We start from the raw sequence: 20,873 nt of genomic DNA, 5'->3' as shown, positions 1-20,873 counted from the left end.
CCAGTGTTCACCAGTGATCAGGGTTCGAGGCCCCGTTTCAGCATGGTGCTGTGTCCCTGGGAAAGGCATTTTACTCCGATGTACCCAGCCCCACCCAAGGTGTGAATGGGTGGGTGGGTAACCTGACTTCGGTTCGGGAAGGAAGGTTAAAGCGTCGTAAGGAGCTGGAGAGGACTGGGCCCCGCCTTCCTATACCAAGCCCTGGACACAGCGGCTATGAACTCACATGGCCAAACAGGGCATCGGACATAATGATTATAACCTTTCGCTTTTTATAGATAATGATAATAATTGTAATAATGATAATAACAATGATATAACAAAATATAAAAGAGGGGTGTATCAGTTTTCTTGATGGTTTCAGAAGAATGCTCTCCTTTCTTGAAAAGTCTGTCTGTCTGTCTGCCTTTCTGTCTGTCTGTCTCTCTCTCTCTCTTTCTTCTTCTTCTTCCTCCCCTCTCCCTCCCCCCTCTCCTCTCTCTCAGTGTTAATGTGTTTTTGTGGAAAGAGTGTTAAGACAGAGAATCAGTTTGTATGTGTTTTGTGGAGAGAGAGTATTAAGAGAGAGAGAGAATTCGTTCATACGTTAAACTGCTTTCAACAACACGTAAGTTTTCCACAACTTGAATTTATACCACTGACTGGATCCTAACCAAAAACGTGTTATTCAAAGTGGTGTCATCTGGTACGCTGATATTTAGTGGTACTTTTTCTTCTGTGTGTGTGTGTGTGTGTGTGTGTGTGTGTGTGTGTGTGTGTGTGTGTGTTTGCATGCGTGCGTGCGCGCGCGCGCGTGTGTGTGTGTGTATGTGTGTGTATGTCTGCGTGTGTGTGCCTGTGTGTGTGTGTTCCTTTGTTTGCTAAACAAGTTCGACATTTGTGGCTCTCATTTTAAGGCAATTCAATTCACAAATAACATAACGCTTGTACAGCGGTACACGCGCGCGCGCACGCTCACACGCATACACACACACACACACACACACGCACACACACACACACAGAGGTTACACACAAAAGACTAGCATGCGCACACATTACTACGTATAGATACTGCACACGCGGGGCTCTCGCGTCAAATTTCCGGGTGTTTTCCTGTTTTTCAGATATGCGATTAACCGGCCAGGAATCCCAGTTACTTTGTTCTCTGTGGATGCATAAAGAGTTTCTGTGACCTTGTATGAACACCTGTCGAGGGAACACGCTCGTCTTATCGGTTAAAAAAAAGAAGAAGAAGAAGAAACAGAACATTCCACTCACGCAGGCCCACCCGTCTTTCCGACAGACCCACGCCCTCACTTGATACCCGTTCAACTTATCGGGTATCTGCCGACGTCTTGTGGACCCTGAGTGGACACACAGCTCCGCTTTCACCTGTCGCTGTTGGCAGTAAAACCATAGATAACACACTACAAGCCAGTGTCTTTCTTTTTCTTCTTCTTCTCGCCCCCCCCCCCCCCCCCCCCCCCCAACATACCAGTCGAGCTTGCCATTATTTGTATTTGTATTTCTCTTTTTGTCGCAACAGATTTCTCTGTGTGGAATTCGGGCTGTTCTCCTCAGGGACAGCGCGTCGCTACACTACAGCACCACCCTTTTTTTGTATTTTTTCCTGCGTGAAGTTTTGTTTTTCCTATCGAAGTGGATTTTTCTACTGCAGTCTGGTATCACTACAGCAGTACGATATCCTGCTATGATACAGCAGTGTGGTATCTCTAAAGCAGTATGATATCCTGCTATGATACAGCAGTCTGGTTCACTACAGCAGTATGATATCCTGCTATGATATGATACAGCAGTCTGGTATCACTACAGCAGTACGATATCCTGCTATGATACAGCAGTGTGGTATCTCTAAAGCAGTATGATATCCTGCTATGATACAGCAGTCTGGTTCACTACAGCAGTATGATATCCTGCTATGATACAGCAGTGTGGTATCACTACAGCAGTATGATATCCTGCTATGATATGATACAGCATTGTGGTATCACTACAGCAGTACGATATCCTGCTATGATACAGCATTGTGGTATCACTACAGCAGTATGATATCCTGCTATGATACAGCAGTGTGGTATCACTACAGCAGTATGATATCCTGCTATGATACAGCAGTCTGGTATAATGCTACAACACAGCAGTATGATATGCTGCTATAATACAGCAGTGTGGTATCTCTACAGCAGAATGATATCCTGCTATGATACAGCAGTCTGCTATAATGCTACAACACAGCAGTATGATATGCTGCTATAATATAGCAGTGTGGTATCTCTACAGCAGTATGATATCCTACTATGATACAGCAGTGTGGTATCTCTACAGCAGTATGATATCAAAACAGTATGGTATCTACAATGGATGTATCTACAGGTGGATGATATCCGGCTATAATACAACGGTGTGGTATCTTCTACAATACAGCAGTATGTTATTATTTTCAATACAGCAGTATGATATCTTGCTATAATACAGCAGCATGACACCTTGCTATGATGCAGCAGTATGTTGTTATCTGCAGTACAGCAGTATAATATCTTGCTATAATACAGCAGTGTAATATCATCTGTAATACACCAGTATAATATCTTGCTATAATACAGCAGTATGTTATCATCTGCAACACAGCCGTATAATATCTTGCTATAATACAACAGTATGTTATCATCTGCAACACAGCCGTATAATATCTTGCTATAATACAACAGTATGTTATCATCTGCAACACAGCCGTATAATATCTTGCTATAATACAGCAGTATGTTATCATCTGCAATACAGCAGTATAACATATTGCTAGAATTCAACAGTATGGTGCCCTGATCCAGTAGAGCAATAAGGTATCATGGTGTAATGCATCACAGTGTGTCATTCTACAGGCGTGTGTCGTATAGACCTTTTTGTACAAGGTGGTACGTCCCCACGTTGCCTTCCTCTACCCACCCACACTGGCTCATTCTGCCTGTACTGCGCACGTAGCAGACCCGAGAGTTTGGCAGGAGGACGAAAGGATTCCTAGACCTTTCTTGGCCTTTTGGGTGGCAGTCAAGTGCAAATGGCAGGTGTCAAACAGATACTTCAGTAAGACTTATAAGCCCTCCACCCATACCACCACCCGCCACCTCCTTCTCCCACTCCTCCTCTCTACTACCCCCCCCTCCCCTATCCCCCTCCCCCACCCTCCCTTGCATACCTACTTCAGTTCTCGACCTCCCGTGTAGGTTTAGGCACTGGCCAGTTTCCAGTTTCTTGGTACTTCTCTTTCCATTTGTACATGGGTTACACGTCTTTCTCAGCTTGTTTACGTGTATTTCTCTTGACTGTATTTTACTATATGATTTTTTTCGTTCTGTGTCAAGGTGTTGACCTTGGCTAAGGTCAAGGCCTGACCAGTGCGCTAGGTTCATGCGAAGGTCAGACATCTGGTTTTCTCTTTTTTTTTCTTGTTCTTTTTCCCCCCCAAAGCAGGTGGAGTGTAGCGTATACGGATCACTCCGCACGCTTTGAAACTGAAATCAAAACTGTAGCTCTCTCGGTAAAGGGTGGAATTCGTTAGAATGAGTTCAATTTTCGTTAGTTTGTTTGGATATAAAAATCATTTAATAGGTACTAGTCTAAATATGAATAAAAACTGTCATTTTTCTTCCGGTCTGTATTACGTAAATGTGATTTAATGAAGCGGTTTTTATGAAGTTCAGTATTTTCATTCGACGTATAAGAACACATAGGGTTGGTGAGGAATGAAGGTCGGTGAGGCGAACAACAGGGAGTGTCTGTGTCAGAGGAAATGGTGACGTGTGTGTGTGTGTGTGGGAGGGGGGAGGAGGGGGGGTCTGTGTGTGTGTGTGTGTGTCTGTCTCCGTGTCTGTGCGTTCCTATGTGTGTGTGTGTGTGTGTGTGTGTGTGTGTGTGTGTGTGTGTGTCTGTCTGTCTGTCTGTCTGTCTCCGTGTCCGTGTCTGTGCGTGCCTCTGTGTGTGTGTGTGTGTGTGTGTGTGTGTGTGTCCGTCTGTGTGTGTGTGTGTGTGTGTGTGTGTGTCTGTCTGTCTCCGTGTCTGTGCGTGCCTGTGCGTGTGCGTGTGTGTGTGTGTGTGTGTCTGTCTGTCTGTCTGTGTGTGTTTGACTGGGATGATCTAGAGAAGATGAAGGGTGCATCAAAGAAGGAGGAGAGGAGTGATGAAAATCGTATTACCCCCCTGAGGTCTTTTATTGTTATTGTCTCTCCGCTTCGCTGACTTTGCAGCAGTACAGGAAGGAGGGAGGGGGCGGGGGGGGGGGGAGAAAAGCAGGTTAATGTCCGTTCCCTGCTGTGTTCATGCAGGCTTTTAAACATCGGTCATGAATAGTTATGCAACATGTCTCTGTCGTCTGGTATCTGTATTGTTATGATAATGTACACCGTGACCTTTCGTTTGATCACGGTACTTAAATTCCAACGTGTCATTGATTTCTTGACCTTTATCGTGTCATTAAAAAAAAAAAAAAAAAAAACAACACGAAATACACATGTGCGTGTGTGTATATTAATGCTGACACAAGCACACAGACAGACAGACAGACGGACACACACACACACACACACACACACACACACACACACACGAACGTGCCAAGTCATCAGGACTCCCGTTGTCCATGAAATGATAGGCGAACTGCCCGATACAACATTATTCAGGGTCTGCTAAACACCCTGAGAACACGCAACTGCTTTAGTCCCTACAGGTGTTGTCCTTATCAAGGTGTCAGACGTCCACACAGCTGGGAGAGCATATATGGATCAGTCCGCAAGCTTTGACACCTACTTAGAAACTGAAACTGAAAAAAAAAAGAATAAAAAAGATTAAAAGAGTTGTGATATGAACCCAACGCATGTTTTAGTGCGAATGAATAGTCAAGATAAGCGACTGACTGAACCTAGGGGGGGGGGGGGGGGGGGGGTTCTGTCTTTGACAGTTCGTTGCCAGTTTCAGTTTCTCAAGAAGGCGTCATAGCGTTCGGACAAATCCATATACGCTACACCACATCTGCTAGGCAGATATGCCTGACAGCAGCATAACCCAGCGCGCTTGTCAGGCCTGAGTGCATGCTTATATATTTGTGTACCTATCAGAGTGGATTTCTTTTTACATAATTTTGCCAGAGGAAAACACTCTCGTTGCTATGGGTTCTTTTTCAGTGCGCCAAGTGCGTGCTGCACACAGGGACCTCGGTTTGTCGTCTCATCCGAAAGACTAGACGCTCAGTTTAATTTTTCAGTCAAACTTGTGAGAAAGGGCGAGAGCGGGATTCGAACCCACACCCTCACGGACTCTCTGTATTGGCAGCTGAGCGTCTTAACCATTCTGCCACCTTCCTCCCGTTCGTTGTCAACAGAGGCTTAGCCGGTCGGTGTGTGCTCACGTTAAGGATGGATTAAAACCCCAATTATTATGCTGCGTGTAACGTTGTGTTTATTATTAAAATGTATCATAATTCAAAACTGCTTAGTGTGAAATGTGTTTTCTTATAATGTCGCCTATAGTTTTAGTACTTCGGTATTCTTGAGTTTTCGTTTAACGTGAGAATATTTCAGATTTATACTCACTTAACAACACCCTATAAGGACACGCGAACTATTACGGTGTGACTCATACAGGCTCTTATATAGTGATGAGGATTTTCACCAAGACGGACATGACAACACGAGCTTCATAAGCTGTGCGACGACTTTTTGGAGGTTGCATTTTACGCTCTGATTATAACGAAGATTAATGTGCAGGCGTGTATCGCAGGGACGTGTGTGTGTGTGTGTGTGTGGGGGGGGGGGGGGGGTTGTTGCTGTTGTTTTTTTGCGGGGGGTTTGTTTGTTGTTGTTTTTTTGTTTGGTGTGTGTGTGTGTGTGTGTGTGTGTGTGTAAATATATCGCGGAACGAAAAAGAAGAGAGAATGAGAGAGAAAGAGACAGATATGTTCTCAAGTTCCGGAGTAGATTATACGAATAGGCCAGGAAATAATGGGGTTTTTTTTCTACTGCGACAAGATAAAATTTATTATGTGGTATAATTTGCATCATCTTTGTGAGGAAAAAAACATTAAATCTCGCAGTTGTTGATGTTGCCTTTGTGGATGGATTGGGCATCAGAATATCTGAATTTTTCTTATTTGCATCCTCAAAAGTTGTTGTCTTTTTAAAATAATTTTTCTTGTTTTTTTTATGCCAGTGTTCCCACTATGCAGTAAACTACCAGCCCAGGACATAAAAGCCTAGAAGACATTTGTAAAGCACGATAGAAAGAATACAAGAAACCTTACATCAAAAAAAAGTTTTAAAAAACAAAACAAAACAAACAAACAAACAAAAAAACAACAACAACAAAACAACGTTGGTTGTCCTTAAATGTCCTTAAAAAACAAACAAACACCCCCCACCTCCCTATCCAAAAAAAATAAAAAATAAAAACAAACCCCAAAACTCCCCAAAACCGTATTAGCTTACAGAAAATGTCAAATGTTCAAGGAACACGTGTTCTCTCACCATCTCTCTCTCTGTTCGCGTGGTGGTGGGCCATAGACTTGGCATAATTATATTTGCGTGAAGCTTTTAAGAAACCCTGTCCTGCGCGCGAGAGAAATAAAACTGGACCTTCGTCAGAGGTCGCTCGGTTCTCTCTTGTCAACAAGTTGTCTACATTGGACATATTGTTGGCGGCGTGTGATTTACGCGTTTACTTTATGGAGATGGAAAGTATTCTAGTGAAACAGACTTGGCATTGTATTTTGTGAATTCTTTTACCGACGGGTTGGGTTCGAAAGGGAGAGAGCGGGGAAAGAATACACAAACATTTTGTTTACCGTATCTTATACATTTCTTTCTTTCCTTCTTTCTTTCTTTGTCCATTTATTTATTCATTTATTGATGTATTTGTATTTATTTATTTATTTATTTATTTATTTATTCATTCATTCATTTATTTGTTTATTTATCTATTATGTTCATTTTTTTTCTCTTTATGTAGTATAGGCAGTTGTCTCTTTCCTCCACGCAGTATCATGAGATAAGCAGCTTTGTCTTTGATTGAATAAAGTTCGTCTGGACCAAAATAGATGGCATGATATAAGCTGTTGGCTTGTTGCTGCTCTGCTGTCTGTATGTACATCTATAACCTTTCTAGATATTTTTTGTTGAATTTTAAACGGTGGATACACCGACAGAGGTGCTCAGAGAGAGAGAGAGAGAGAGGGGGGGGGAGGAGATGGGCAGGGAGGGATGGGTCGAGAGGGACAGCTTGTGTTGTGTTTCTGTACTATATATCATAGTCATTGTGCTGTACTTTCTTGTCAGAACACATTTCAAGGCGTGAAATTTGGGTAGGTGTCCACACACACACACACACACACGCGCGCGCGCGCGCGCGCGCACTCATGCACAGAGAGAGAGAGAGAGAGACAGAGAGATAAAGATAGATAGATATCATCGCCAGTGAGCAAGCATTGACCCCACTTGCCTGCTCCCATTTTTTCCAGTCTGTATGATGCATGTTTACATGTCAACATGTCAGGCTGCTGTGTGTTGTTTTTCGTATGCATACTTATACATAAGACCTTACTTTATCCGTGTCACTCTTAAGATTTCTTCTTCTTCTTCTTGTTCTTCTCTTCCTCCTCGTTTTTACTTCTCCTCCTTCCCCTACACCAGATTAAAAAACTCACATGGTCATACTGCCCGGGACATGCAGGTGTTAAGGGAAATGAGCGAGCTGACAGACTTGCTGGTAACGCAACACCAACGAGCGGCCTACATCTAGGGAAATTGGAAGTCCTCAGAAAAGTCAAATAATATCAAAAAAGAACAGGTACAGGGCTATCACACCACCGATCGCCCCAAAGAAATAAAAGCAGAGAGAGGGAGCGGCCGTAAGTCTAACATGAAAGGTAGAGCACGATGCTTTGCAAATCAAACAAATATCGGCATCATTTCCAAACCAACATTGCGCAAATTTCTTCAAAACGGAACAGAGTCTCTGTGGGCTTTTCCAAATACAATAGACTGAGCAACACACTAGAAATCTTTTCCCATCCCTCTTGCGGCCAATCAGTGGCAGCAGCTTCTGTGCGTGTGTGTATGTGTGTGCGTGTGTGTATGTGTGTGTCTGTATGTTTGAGTGCGTTTGTGCATGCGCGAGGGTGTAAGTGTACACAAGTGTCAGGAGAGTTCTGTGCACGTGCGTATGTGTGTGTGTGTGAGGGAGGAGGGGTGCGGGGGGGGGGGGGGGTATGGTAGAGGATGAGGTATGTGAGTGTATGCATGCCTACACTGTGGGAGCAACGGGATATTGGAACGTGCGGGTGTGTGTATATATATATATATATATATATATATATATATCTTTTTATATATATATGTGGGGGGTTGGGGTGGGGGATATGGGCGTATGTGTGCTTGTACAAGTAAGTGTTCATCTGTGTGTGTGTGTGTGTGTGTGTGTGTGTGTGTGTGTGTGTGTTTGTGTGTGTGTGCTGTGGAAGCTGCGATACGTAGCCTAGAAATGAATGTGTGGAGGAGGGGGGTAGAGGAGGTGCAGGGTAATGTGTGTGGGGTGTGTGTGTGTGTGTGTGTGTGTTGGGGCTCATGTACGTTTATGTGTATTTGACTGTGCTTTCATATCTGTGAAACTGCATATTTGGTGCATATCTGTTATGCATATGTGGGTGTATGTGTGAATGTGTGTCTCCATGTTTTACATTTATTTGCTTATTTATCATTATTGTTGTCTTATTTATTTATTTATCTATTTATTTATTTATTTATTATTATTATTATCATTATTATTATTACCTTTTTATATTATAATTATTATTTATTTATTTACTTATTCATGTACGCTTATAGCTGACTTCATCAAGTTTTTGCGCCTCATACATATTAATAGTAGTGGTAGTAGTTTTGTTGTTGTTGTTTTTTATCTGTTATTTATTCACCTTTTGTTGTTGTTTTTGTTTTGTTTTGTTTTTTGTTTTTGTTTTTTTTGTATCTATTATTCATTCACCTTTTTTATGTATTTATCTGTTATTTATTCACTTTTTTTCTCAAGGCCAGAACAAGCGCGTTGGGTTACGCTGCTGGTCAGGCATCTCCTTGGCAAATGTGGTGTAGCGTATATGGATTTGTCCGAACGCAGTGACGCCTCCTTGAGCTACTGAAACTGAAACTGAACCCCACACCACTTCTACTTCGTCTAAAAATTTCCATTTCTCTTTCTTCTTAGTTTCATTCCATCTTCCTCTTCCTTGAACTGAAAAGCGTATCATGTTTGTGTTGGACATTCCTGTGATGAAATGATCAGCGGGAATCAGGGCTCACAGGGGTTGCGCCATATCGTGGCGTCGGACTGTTGTTCGGCTGGGTATTCAAAGGTCTAATCCTGTTTCTAGCTTTATGCAGCATGAAGCGTAGTTCACAATTTGTAGTAATGGGCCGCAGTGTTGCTAAATAAACAAATGAATAAATAGATAGATAAATAAATAAATACATTAAATTAATTTTAAGAAAATAGTACCATCACTTTTTGCCATACCTGGTTGTTGTTTTTTTGTTGTTGTTTTTTTTTCTTCTGGGTTTAAAAATATTTCTATTCAATTTTTACATAACATAAAGAACAGAAACACATTTTACGAGCGATACAAAGTAAACAATAATAACAGCAAGATAAGAAAACAAGGGAAACAAACTATTTAAAAAAAAACAATAAAAATAAAACCAAAAACATCTCAGTGTGTATTTGCCCAACGCCACCCTACCCTCTATCTTCACTCTGCCCTCTCCTACACCCCCCCCCCCCACACACACACACACACACCCCACACACACTCCCCTTGATCCACCTCTTTGTATCTGTCTCCCTCTCTTTCTCTATCTGTCTGTCTGTCTGTCTGTCTCTCTTCTATCTATCTATCTGTCTGTCTCTCTGTCTCTGTCAGTTCGATGACAAGAATCAGTTCCGGTCACCATTCGGCCAAAAGGCAACAACATCAACATTTCATTATCACCACACGATGAAAGTGAAAGCCGGAAAGCTCCGTCGTCATGACGACCACTGCGCGCGGGGGTTGTCGCTAGGGGGGCTGTGAGAGACTGTTGATGCTGATGTTTATGATGATGTCCACTGAACGTAGCTGACTGGTTATGAGGGTGGGTCGGAGTGTGTGCGGGGGCGGGGGGGGATCAATAATAATCAATAATGAATGAAACGGGTGACTGATGATCGCGGAATGTTCTTCTGATTGTCGTCAGGGTGTTTTCGGATGGGTGCTGTGTAGCCAGTCTGTATATTCTGAACTTTCGATTGAAACGATTCTCTGTCTGTCTGTCTGCCTGCCTGTACGCCTCTGTGTGTGTGTGTGTGTGTGTGTGTGTGTGTGTGTGTGTGTGTGTGTGTCTGTGCCTCTGTCTCTGTCTCTGTCGCTGTCGCTGTCTCTATCTCTCTTAGTCACACAGTTTTCGTACGGTGAGTAGATCTTCACGCCGCCGCCTTCCAATGGAAGGGAAGTGTCTAGGAGTTTGTGTGTGACCCATTAGTTTCAGGTTTTAAGGGCTTTGCTCACCTCTTTGCACTTTCGTACTCACTTCATGCTCACACAGTAAATGAAAATTGAATGGTATGATTTCACAAAACATACATGTAACACAGGAATAACGGACAAGCGTACCGAACAGGTACAAACGATAACTCAGCTCGCCTGGAATGAATCACTGTAGGGCTTGTGATGACGGTCCTGTCCTTCCAGATGTCGATGACCAATATACAAATCTTTTGTGTTCACAGATGATGATCGATGCAGTCTCACAAATCGATGACGATGAGAAGTTCTCGGTTATGCTTGTGTGAAGAAAGAAAACAAAAACAAAAAAACAAAACAAAGCAAATCCGTTTTACTTGCTGTTATACTTCACACTGTTATACTTCACAACGACGTTGAGGTCCCACCAACACCGAGGTGAAGACACAATTTTCGGTTACAAGAAGATTAAGTCCATATGAAAAGATCAGCAGAATGTCAGATTATGAGAGTGCAAGATATTCAATGATGAAAATTTGTAAAGAGCACTGTAACACTAACCTAAGGAAAAATTCATTAGCAAATAGAATTGCACAAATATGGAACGCACTACTTATTGAAACTAAACTAGCACAAAATACTAATGTTTTGAAAAAATCTCCTTGACATGAACATCAATTTAAAAGAAAAATTTATTGACTTTGACGAGTGAATAACAGTACATGTAAAAGGAAACATGTGTATCCTACAAATAAAAGGAGACAGATATTGAAGGGGACATTAAAAAAAACCGCCGTGAGGCCTAGGTAGTCAAATGCCAGTCCCTACACTACTACTACTACTACTACTAGCAGAAAGACACCAGAAATCTGCGTAAATCTCCGTAAACCTGCGTAAATCTGCGTAAACATGCGCAAACACCCTGCGGTGTCCGAAAAAAGAAAAATTGGACTGTTGGCACTGAAAGGCGCTCTGCATTACCTGGTAAAATCAGCAGTCCAAACAACTGGGGGCTTCCAGGAATACAGTAATTATACTGGTAAGTATAAATAACAGTAGGTATTCCAGGAATTACCACACGGGATGGGGACCGATGCCATATAAGAAATATAAATACCAAGCAATCGCAGAGCACACAATACAAGCTCATTCCTTGACACAAGGGTCCGTTTTCTTTCTGTGAAGGATTCCTGCGCTACGCTCTGATGGTCCCCTAAGTAACAATAACAATTTTGAAATGCTTAGCGTGGCAGAAAAGTGTCTTCATGAATTTGATTATAATGCATGAATAAATAATTATGTATGGTCGAAAGATGCGCGCGCTAAGCTATAACTTCAAGCGCAGCCCCAAACAAGTGGGATTAATTGTAACTTCGTGTGGACACAAAAAGTAAAAGATCTGACAAGGAAAATCGTCACTCGGCATGACGTAATTGATACGATGAGGTCATAGTTTGTGACACATTTTCTCCCTCTCTCGATCCGTCTGCCTCTATCTCCCTCTCTCTCTCTCTCTTGCTTCTTTCTTTCTTTCCCTCTTTCATCCTATCTCTCCTTTCTATCGCTATCTCTGACTTCCTCTCCCCTAGCCCCACACCCCCACCCACCCACCCACCCACACACACATACACACACACACACACACACACACACACACACTCCTCTCTCTCTCACTTTTTCTCCCTCGTCTGTCTTTCCGTATTAATAGGATAAGAAACCCAACAGGTCCTCTCTTCGCAGCTTTTCCCTGGAAAACGATTACAGTAGTGGCAGCATGCAGTGGGAATTATTTCTCTGTTTATCATTTTTGGCTCTGTGAAGACGGTAGGATAACTCACTCAGTACGGCCAGTCCTCTCTTCTCCTTTACACAGACCCCTCGGATGTCCAGTGGGTGTCTGAATGACCCAACCTTTAGCTTCTGTCGCCAGAATTGTGGTATTCTTTGTCTACATTCACCTCTTCAGTATAAGAGCGTTCCGCTTGCAATATTTTGATGATGGTAATTGGGATGAAACGCTGTTAATTAACGTCGTCTCTTTCGCCGTTCGTATGGAGAGAGATAACCTAGCGTCCCTTCAATAAGTGGACGGTCTGCGGTCACGTGATATCATCCATAGCCAGTCTTACACGGTCTTTAGTAATGGTGTTGGGGCGTGGTGGTGGGTCGATCGATTGAGAGACAGACACACAGGCAAACCGACAGAGAGACAGACAGACAGAACGATGGATGGATGGATAGATGGTCACATACGGTTTTTATTGATCTAAAAACAGATGGACTGGCTGGCTGACTGACTGATTGATTGATTGATTGAATGCTGGGTTTGTTGATTGGTGAGCAGATGGACAGGCAAGTACATTTGAAAACAGGCAAGCAGATAGATAGATATATAGATATGTAGATGGATCGATGGTGGAGTGATGGCCTAGAGGTAACGTGTCCGCCTAGGAAGCGAGAGAATCTGAGCGCGCTGGTTCGATTCACGGCTCAGCCGCCGATATTTTCTCCCCCTCCACTAGACCTTGAGTGGTGGTCTGGACGCTAATCATTCGGATGAGACGATAAACCGAGGTCCCGTGTGCAGCATGCACTAAGCGCACGTAAAAGAACCCACGGCAACAAAAGGGTTGCTCCTGGCAAAATTATGTAGAAAAATCCACTTCGACAGGAAAAACAAATTTAAAAAAAAACACCAAAAACTGCTCGCAGGAAAAAATACAAAAAAAAAAACAAAAACAAAAAAAAGGTGGCGTTGTAGTGTAGCAACGCGCTCTCCCTGGGGAGAGCAGCCCGAATTTTACACAGAGATATCTGTTGTGATAAAAAGAAATACAAATACAAAACACAAAATACAAATATTTTAGACAGACGGACAGACAGATATATAGATAGATAGATAGACAGGAGGGGAATGAGGAAGAGAAGAAGGAGGAGGAGGAGGAGGAGGAGAAAAAGAAGAAGAAGGCCCAGTCCTTCAGCGTTTCACAACGTGAAAAGTTAAATCATCAGTTTCCTGAAGATCACATCAGTGCGAGCACGCTACTCCACACTGGCCACCTGCTCAGCTGCGAACCCAGTGCACTCCGAGGAAAATATTGTTGAAAATAATGAATGAATTAACAAACGAATGAATAAACAAGTAAATGTTGTTTCGCTTGTTTGAAGTGCAAGAGACAACGTGAAGACCTGTCAGAAGAAGACAACAGTCAAACCTTCTCAAGCTTTCTCACCTTTGGAAACCAATATTTCGATGACGCCAATCAACTGAATTTCAGTTGACAAGACCACACCCCTTCTCTTTCTGTCTCTGCATGTTTGTCTCTCTGTGTATCTGTCTCGGTCTCTCTCACTCTCACTGTCTCTCTCTCTCTCTCTCTGCCTCTCCCTCTCCCTCTCTCTCAGTCTGCCTCTCTTCCTCTCTCTCTCCATCTCTCTCTGTCTGCCTCTCCTCTCTCTCTCTGTCTGCCTCTCTCTGTCTCTGTCTCTGTCTGCCTTTTCCCCTCTCTCTCTATCTCTGTCTGCCTCTTTTCCCCCCGCTAACCCCACCCCCCACCCCCCCTCCCACTCTCTCTCTCTCTTCCTTACCACTTCCACAGACTTTTTCACAGAAGATTCTCTTCCGATAACAGGTGACACAAACGGAAACAACTCAGAATATTTTCGTTATCACGACAATACTGAGAAGACAAGTCGTGCGCAGTGTCGCCATGACGACCGCAGCGTCGTTTAACTCAAATGTCATTGGTTATCATGATTGACCCGCCGTTCTAACTGACGTGGGTGATGATGACCACTGCACGCAGGAGGTCGACGGTTCGCCTCCTCTCATTTCGCCTGCTCTGTGATCGTGTCGCCTCCCTGAGTGCCTCAGTAGTCTTCACTCTTTGTTCCACCCTTCCCCTTTCGCCGCTTCATTCTCTCTGCCTCCTTCTGTCTTTGTCTTTGTCTCCTTCTTTGCCTCCTCTGTGTGTGTGTGTGTGTGTGTGTGTGTGTGTGTGTGTGTGTGTGTGTGTGTGTGTGTGTGTTTATGCTCACTCCATTGTATGGGCAAATGGCCTGGCAATTATACTATCCTGCCTCTCTCTCTCTCTCTCTCTCTCTCTCTCTCTCTCTCTCTCTCTGTCACACACACACACACACACACACACACACACACACACACACACACACACACACACACACACACCGATGAAGAAACTGATATTCGTTTGTTTAAAAACGCACGTGCACTCGTGAACACACACACGCACGCGCGCACACACACACACCAACACACACGCACACACACTGTGTACACACACCAACACGCACGCACGCACACGCACGCACGCACGCGCACGCACACACACACACACAGCAACTGAGTTCATAATCATGCGAACTGGGAACAGGGGAATCGGGATCACCAGTTCATTGACGGTCGAATCGGGAATAGGCGAATCCGGAATAAGGGAATAGGCGAATCCGGAATAGGCAAATTGGGAATAAGGAATGGGCGAATCGGGAATGGGCAAATCGGGAATAGGCGAATGGGGATGATACCCAGTGACCATGGCTGACAGTTACGGGGTGTGGTGTTGAGGGCTGTGTGAGAGACAACAGGAGGTGGGTGACGTCATAACGGCGTCAGGTAGGTGGGAAGAAGAGGGATCAATAAAGAATGAAGTGGGTGGCTAATGACTGATGTGTCTTCAAATGTCCCAGTGAAACGCACGTACTCTCTCTCTCTCTCTCTCTCTCTCTCTTCTCTCTCTCTCTCTCTCTCTCTCTCTCTCTCTCACACACACACACACACACACACACACACACACACACACACATGGCTGCAGCCAACAATGTCTGTTGAACGTATAGATGAATGAAGTTATTATGTGTTGGGTGGCCAGTTGGTTGCAACCATTTTTCTTCAAGGAAAGAAGTTTTGTTTCAGTGTTTGCTGACTCCATTTCTATTCGTTATTCTGATGTTTGTTATGCATTGAAAGTATGTTGACGCATTCACCCATGTCATAAGGACCTCATGGCCAATGGCATTAAAGTGTCAAATCGTCACACACACACACACAACACACACACACACACACACGCACGCACGCACGCACGCACGCACGCACGCACGCACGCACACACACACACACACACACACACACACACAGAGGCGGGCTTACACATCCTCTCTCGTTTGGGGGGATTATATTCTGTTTGCCTTTTCGTTCAAGTTGCCATGTAGCACTTGCGTGTATACACATCTATATATCAACGAACGAAGATACTCATATTTGTGAACTTGCTTAAACATGGCTGCAAATAATATCTGACGAATTATGATCTTGCAGACACTCGAGGAATTCGACGATTACACGGTTGTAAGTAAACATCGTATTGTTGTCGTGGGGTTAAGTCGTGGTGGTGTGTTCATTCTATCGGTTGACGATTGTATGATCTTGTTATTGTTTTGTTTATTATATGATTAAAAATTGTTGTTGCCGGGTTAAACCGTGGTGATGTGTTCAGTCCTTTCTTTCGGACGTTTCACGTTCTGTTCAGTTGTCTGTCTATCTGTCTATCTATCTATCTATCTATCTATCTATCTATTTATATGTTTTGTTCTTTATCATTATTAGTCAACATTGTTAACGGTTGTCAGTCAGGTCAAGTCATTGTGACGTGTACGTTTCTATCGGCAATTGAAGGATCTTGATCACATTATTATTATTATCATCATCATCATTATTGTTATTATCATTACTAGCAATTCAGTTCAATTGTTCAGTTCAAGATACTTTATTGTCTGCTTCAAACAATTAAACTAGTTAAAGTGGAGATTTTTTTTCTTTCTTTATGCTCACTCAAATGCACGTCGACAGACAAACACGAAATGTAAAAACAAACGAAGAATCAGTAACACCCTTTCCAGATCACCACGCACACACCAATCGTCCGGTAAAAGAGGAACACTCAGGTAAGAAATGTGTAGCATTCCAAGACACAAGTGAAATGAAGGAAATGAATAACGAACGCACACCCTCCCTTGATTTCTATGTTAAGAAGTAAACCATCTAAATTGATAATGATATCACTGTTGTTATATAGTAACCATAATTGTTTACCATGTTTTTGCGCGGTTTTCTTGAAATGGTGATTATGGGCAATTTTTACGTTGCAGGTACAAATTTATTTTATTTCATGTTTTCCCCTCAGAGATTATCAGATAACACATTTCTTGTTTTCTGATTCATTTGTTCTTATTTATTTGCTTTTATTTGTTTGTTTGTTTACTTATTTATTCATTCATTCATGTGTTTATTCATTTATCTTTTTGTTTATTTCTTTATTCATTTATCTGTTTATTTATTTAGTTGTATATTTATTTTGTAATTGATTTGGTTATATATGTATTAAACAACCTGCATTATCTCTTTCCTTATTTTGATAGACTCTCTCTCTCTCTCTCTCTCTCTCTCTCTCTCTCTCTCGTTCCACTGACAATGTTGTTTTGAACGGCCACCTCTTTTGTCTTTCTTTCAAGTTGTTGTAGGTGTAATTATGATCTGTTGTATCGTTGTGTTGTTAAATGTGCACCTGCATTATATTAAAAGTTGTAACTTGATCGACATTTAATCATATACTGCATTGTATTTACTTACATAGATACCTTTAATGGTATTCTTAACATTTTTTGCGCAAAAAATCATACGTTTTCTAACTGACATCGGGACCTGGGGTTTCATTTCATTTTGACCTGTGCACAAATGATGTCAAATAAACATGGATAACATTTAAAAGACACATACCCCCCCCCCCCCCGCCCCCCTGTCCCCCCCCTCCCTCTCCACCCCCCCTCCAACCCCCCCCCCCCCGCCCCCCCCCCCACCCCCCCATCCACTTAAATAGGAAAGCCTTTCAAGTTATTGCATACTCACCAGCTTTGTAATGTTACAAAAATCTTCTCCATTTAACATGATTTTTTTCAGTATTTGTTCTTTTCCCTTAAAAATACTCCCGGCCTTCTCGAACTTATGCGGGCTCTTCCACTTTCCTTTTCTGTCTCGGGAACAATGCACAATGCGCCTTCATTTTTGACTCACTTGTGTAAACAAAGTGAGTCTATGTTTTAACCCGGTGTTCGGTTGTCTGTGTGTGTGTGAGTGTCTGTGTGTGTGTGTGTGTGTCTGTGTGTCCGTGGTAAACTTTAACATTGACATTTTCTCTGCAACTACTTTGTCAGTTGACACCAAATTCGGTATAAAAATAGGAAAAATTCAGTTCTTTCCAGTCATCTTGTTTAAAACAATATTGCGCTTCTGGGATGGGCCCAAAAAAATAAAGAATGAAGCCTAATTATATGCAAACTGCATTTACTGTTATATTTATATTTTTTGTATTCTCTAAACTTGGCACTTTGATCTGATATTCTGACCCAATAGCTAGAGCAGTCATTATTATCATTTTTTGTTCAAACAGGAACTTCTTTTGCTAAGCATGGAAGTTTTATTTATTTTGCAAACGTTTTGGTGCAGATAGTAAAAAAGGGAAATTACTCTGTAATGCTAGTGGAGTTAATTTGCTTTAAACTGATCTTTCTCATCTTAAACATTACATTTTGAAACAAGAGAGGCAAGGCCTTCAAGACTCACTTGTGATGCACTTTTTTTTTTTAAATCCAAGCTTTTTATGTATTGAGTATAATTTAAAAATGTAATGTTTAAGATGAGAAAGATCAGTTTAAAGCAAACTAAGTTCCCCAGCAGAGTAATTTCCCTTGTTCTACTGTCTACACCAAAACGTTTGCAATAAATAAAACTTCCGTGCTTAGCAAAAGAAGTTCCTGTTTGAACAAAAAATGATAATAATGACAGATCTTTTGTTGGGTCGAATTTCAGATCAAAGTGCCAAGTTTAGAGAATACAAAAAATATAAATATAACAGTAAATGCATTATGCTCAATACATAAATAGCTTGGATTTTTTTTTTAAGTGTATCACAAGAGAGTCTCGAAGGCCTTGCCTTTCTTGTTCTTTCTTTCTTTTTTTTTTTTTTTTTTTTTTCCCAGCAGGTAAGCTTATTGTCCTTTCTACCTTCTCTTTCACGATTTTTTTTTTCATTTGAGGACATTGTGGGTGTTCTTACCTCTGATATAACATCCCAAAAAATGACCAACAGTTGATAGAAAGCATATTGGTTTTTGTTCAAACTTCGTCAGTCTTCATTTGAATTGATTCCCTGCTCTTGTTTTCTACCGCTATCCAGTTCTTTGTTACTGTGTGAGACTAACAAACCACAGTTCTTAAAGTATGACGTAATGTATGATGAAAGTGATTGTGATCTAAACTTTAGTTTACGTCAGAGTACAAGAATCCTCATCAGTCACTGTTCATGGGAGAGCTAAAGAAGATACTAGACCGAAAAGTTATTTTCTGGTCCAATACGAGTGTTTTATTCGTTCTTAAAATAAAAGAGCTGCTAATTACGCTCTTCTTGATCTCTTGCACAATTGCCTGCATATCAGTATGAGCAGCAAGACGTAATTATGGTGAGAGCAAATGGACAAGTTTTTGTTTTTTTTCAACAAGACCTCAAGGTCGATTTTTCATTTCTTTCACAGTTTCAGTCACTGTCGATGTTGTGTTTAGTTTTCTGCGTTTCCTTTGAAGATATTCCAGTGATATTACTGGAATAATTGCAGGTCTGAACCAATATTGAGCCTCGGGTCAGACTCAGTAGAGATATTCACCTCACCGGTGAAGTGGGGGGGGGGGGGGGGGGTGCACTCAAAGCCTGACCAGTGTTGGGCTTATGCGTAAGTCAGACATCTATTCCGTTTATTATATTAATATCCTTTTTTTCTTTTTCTTTTTTTAAGCAGATGTGATGTCCGCAGTAGCGAATATGGCTCAGTCTGCACGCCGACACTGAACGTTGCGCGGTAACAGTCCTCTATGACTTCAACAATTGTACTTTTTCTCTGGGGAGGAAGGGGTGGAGAGGAGGGAGGGGGCGATGTTGCATCTTAAATTTGACGCTTCTCTTTTCTTTCGTGGTATGTAACTTCCTTTCATTACAACTTACAGGCACAGGAGATCGTGCCAACTCATCGATAACCCAGTCATTTCTTTTCCCGAAGATATATTGATCTCACAGACCGCCTCTTCTTCGTAGAATCATAAAAAAAATGAAATACACAAATTCATAAAATGGTGTATGTGTACGTGACCTGTCAGGGCCGCACGAATACAAACACTTGGTTTGTCTCATTGTCCCCTACGTACGTGCATGGTGCACATAAATCAGTGTTATCTCATCTTAGTGCGGCTGACCACAACTGGGTTCTTCTACCGCCCGTCTAGGACCCAAGTCCGTGTGATTCAAAACCAGTTTCCTCTAGACACTAGCCTACCACTACATCAATAAGCAAATGAATTAACATATATATATATATATATATATATATATATATATATTAAGTCTGGACCTGCTGGCAACGCTCCGTGAAAATACTTTCAATGATGGTAGATGATTGGATGATGGGGTTCAAGCATTACCTTTTCTTTTTTTTTAATCAGCTAACCAACCAATCAATCAATCAATATATATATATATAATATAATATAATATAATATATATATGTGTGTGTGTGTAAGTCAACCCCCCGCCACCCGGTGACCTAAAAAAATAAAATAAAATAAAAAGAAAGAAAAAAAAGAATGTGGACTGATCCGAGGTATAGAAATCATCAGATGAGATCGACTCACCCGATGTATCGATCAGTCGACCTGTTTTCGGCAGAAAGTCGATTCATCCCAGGTATGAAAAGATAAACAATAACACTACCGATTGTTTTTGTTTTGTTTTTTGTTGTTGCTTTTTTGCAAACAAGGGTGTGAAAAAATTCACTGTTTCTGCTTTTGTGATGTGTTGCAATAATTATGACGCACGTCAAACATTATTTCGTCATGCATATTACAACATAATTTTGTTGTCCCCTTTCATGCCCGTTACAAATCCCGTCTTCCTGTCTTGAATGACAGTTATATGTTTGAGTCGCAGCCGATCTTTTTCTTCTTCTTCTTCTTTCCTTTTCTCTGGGGTCCCCCCCCCCCTCCCCGGAAACCTTGTAGATAAAATGGGTTTACATCAGAAACATGACTTGGGAGTCAGTGGGGGTTGTGAGACAGTTTGTCCATAAAACGTGAATCTGTCATCTTGGTGGGATGGCCAATACAACTGAACAGAGTCACCATGGCTGTTATATGTAGTGTTGTGTTTTCCGTGCGTTCAGTATGGAATGTCTTATCTGTTGTGGTGTGAGGTGTGTATATGCTGCAGTGGTACAT

At 42.0% G+C, this 20,873-nt stretch overlaps 1 protein-coding gene across 3 annotated transcripts in view; it reads left to right on the top strand.

Moving 5' to 3' along the window:
* Nucleotides 1-20,873, top strand: part of LOC143284009 (uncharacterized) — a 52,196-nt gene that overhangs the window by 19,579 nt on the left and 11,744 nt on the right. For 2 of the 3 annotated variants that reach the window (XM_076590538.1, XM_076590537.1), the window contains exon 3: nt 15,876-15,905. The exons of the other annotated variant lie outside the window; for it this stretch is intronic. In XM_076590538.1, the coding sequence (XP_076446653.1) occupies nt 15,876-15,905 (30 nt within the window). The remainder of the gene's footprint in view (nt 1-15,875; nt 15,906-20,873) is intronic. 3 annotated transcript variants of the gene reach the window in all.

The sequence above is a fragment of the Babylonia areolata genome, chromosome 7, assembly GCF_041734735.1.
Source record: "Babylonia areolata isolate BAREFJ2019XMU chromosome 7, ASM4173473v1, whole genome shotgun sequence".
NCBI lineage: Eukaryota > Metazoa > Mollusca > Gastropoda > Neogastropoda > Buccinidae > Babylonia > Babylonia areolata.
The sequence above is the reverse complement of the archived record's forward strand: the minus strand, read 5'-3'. Positions and strand labels throughout refer to the sequence as shown.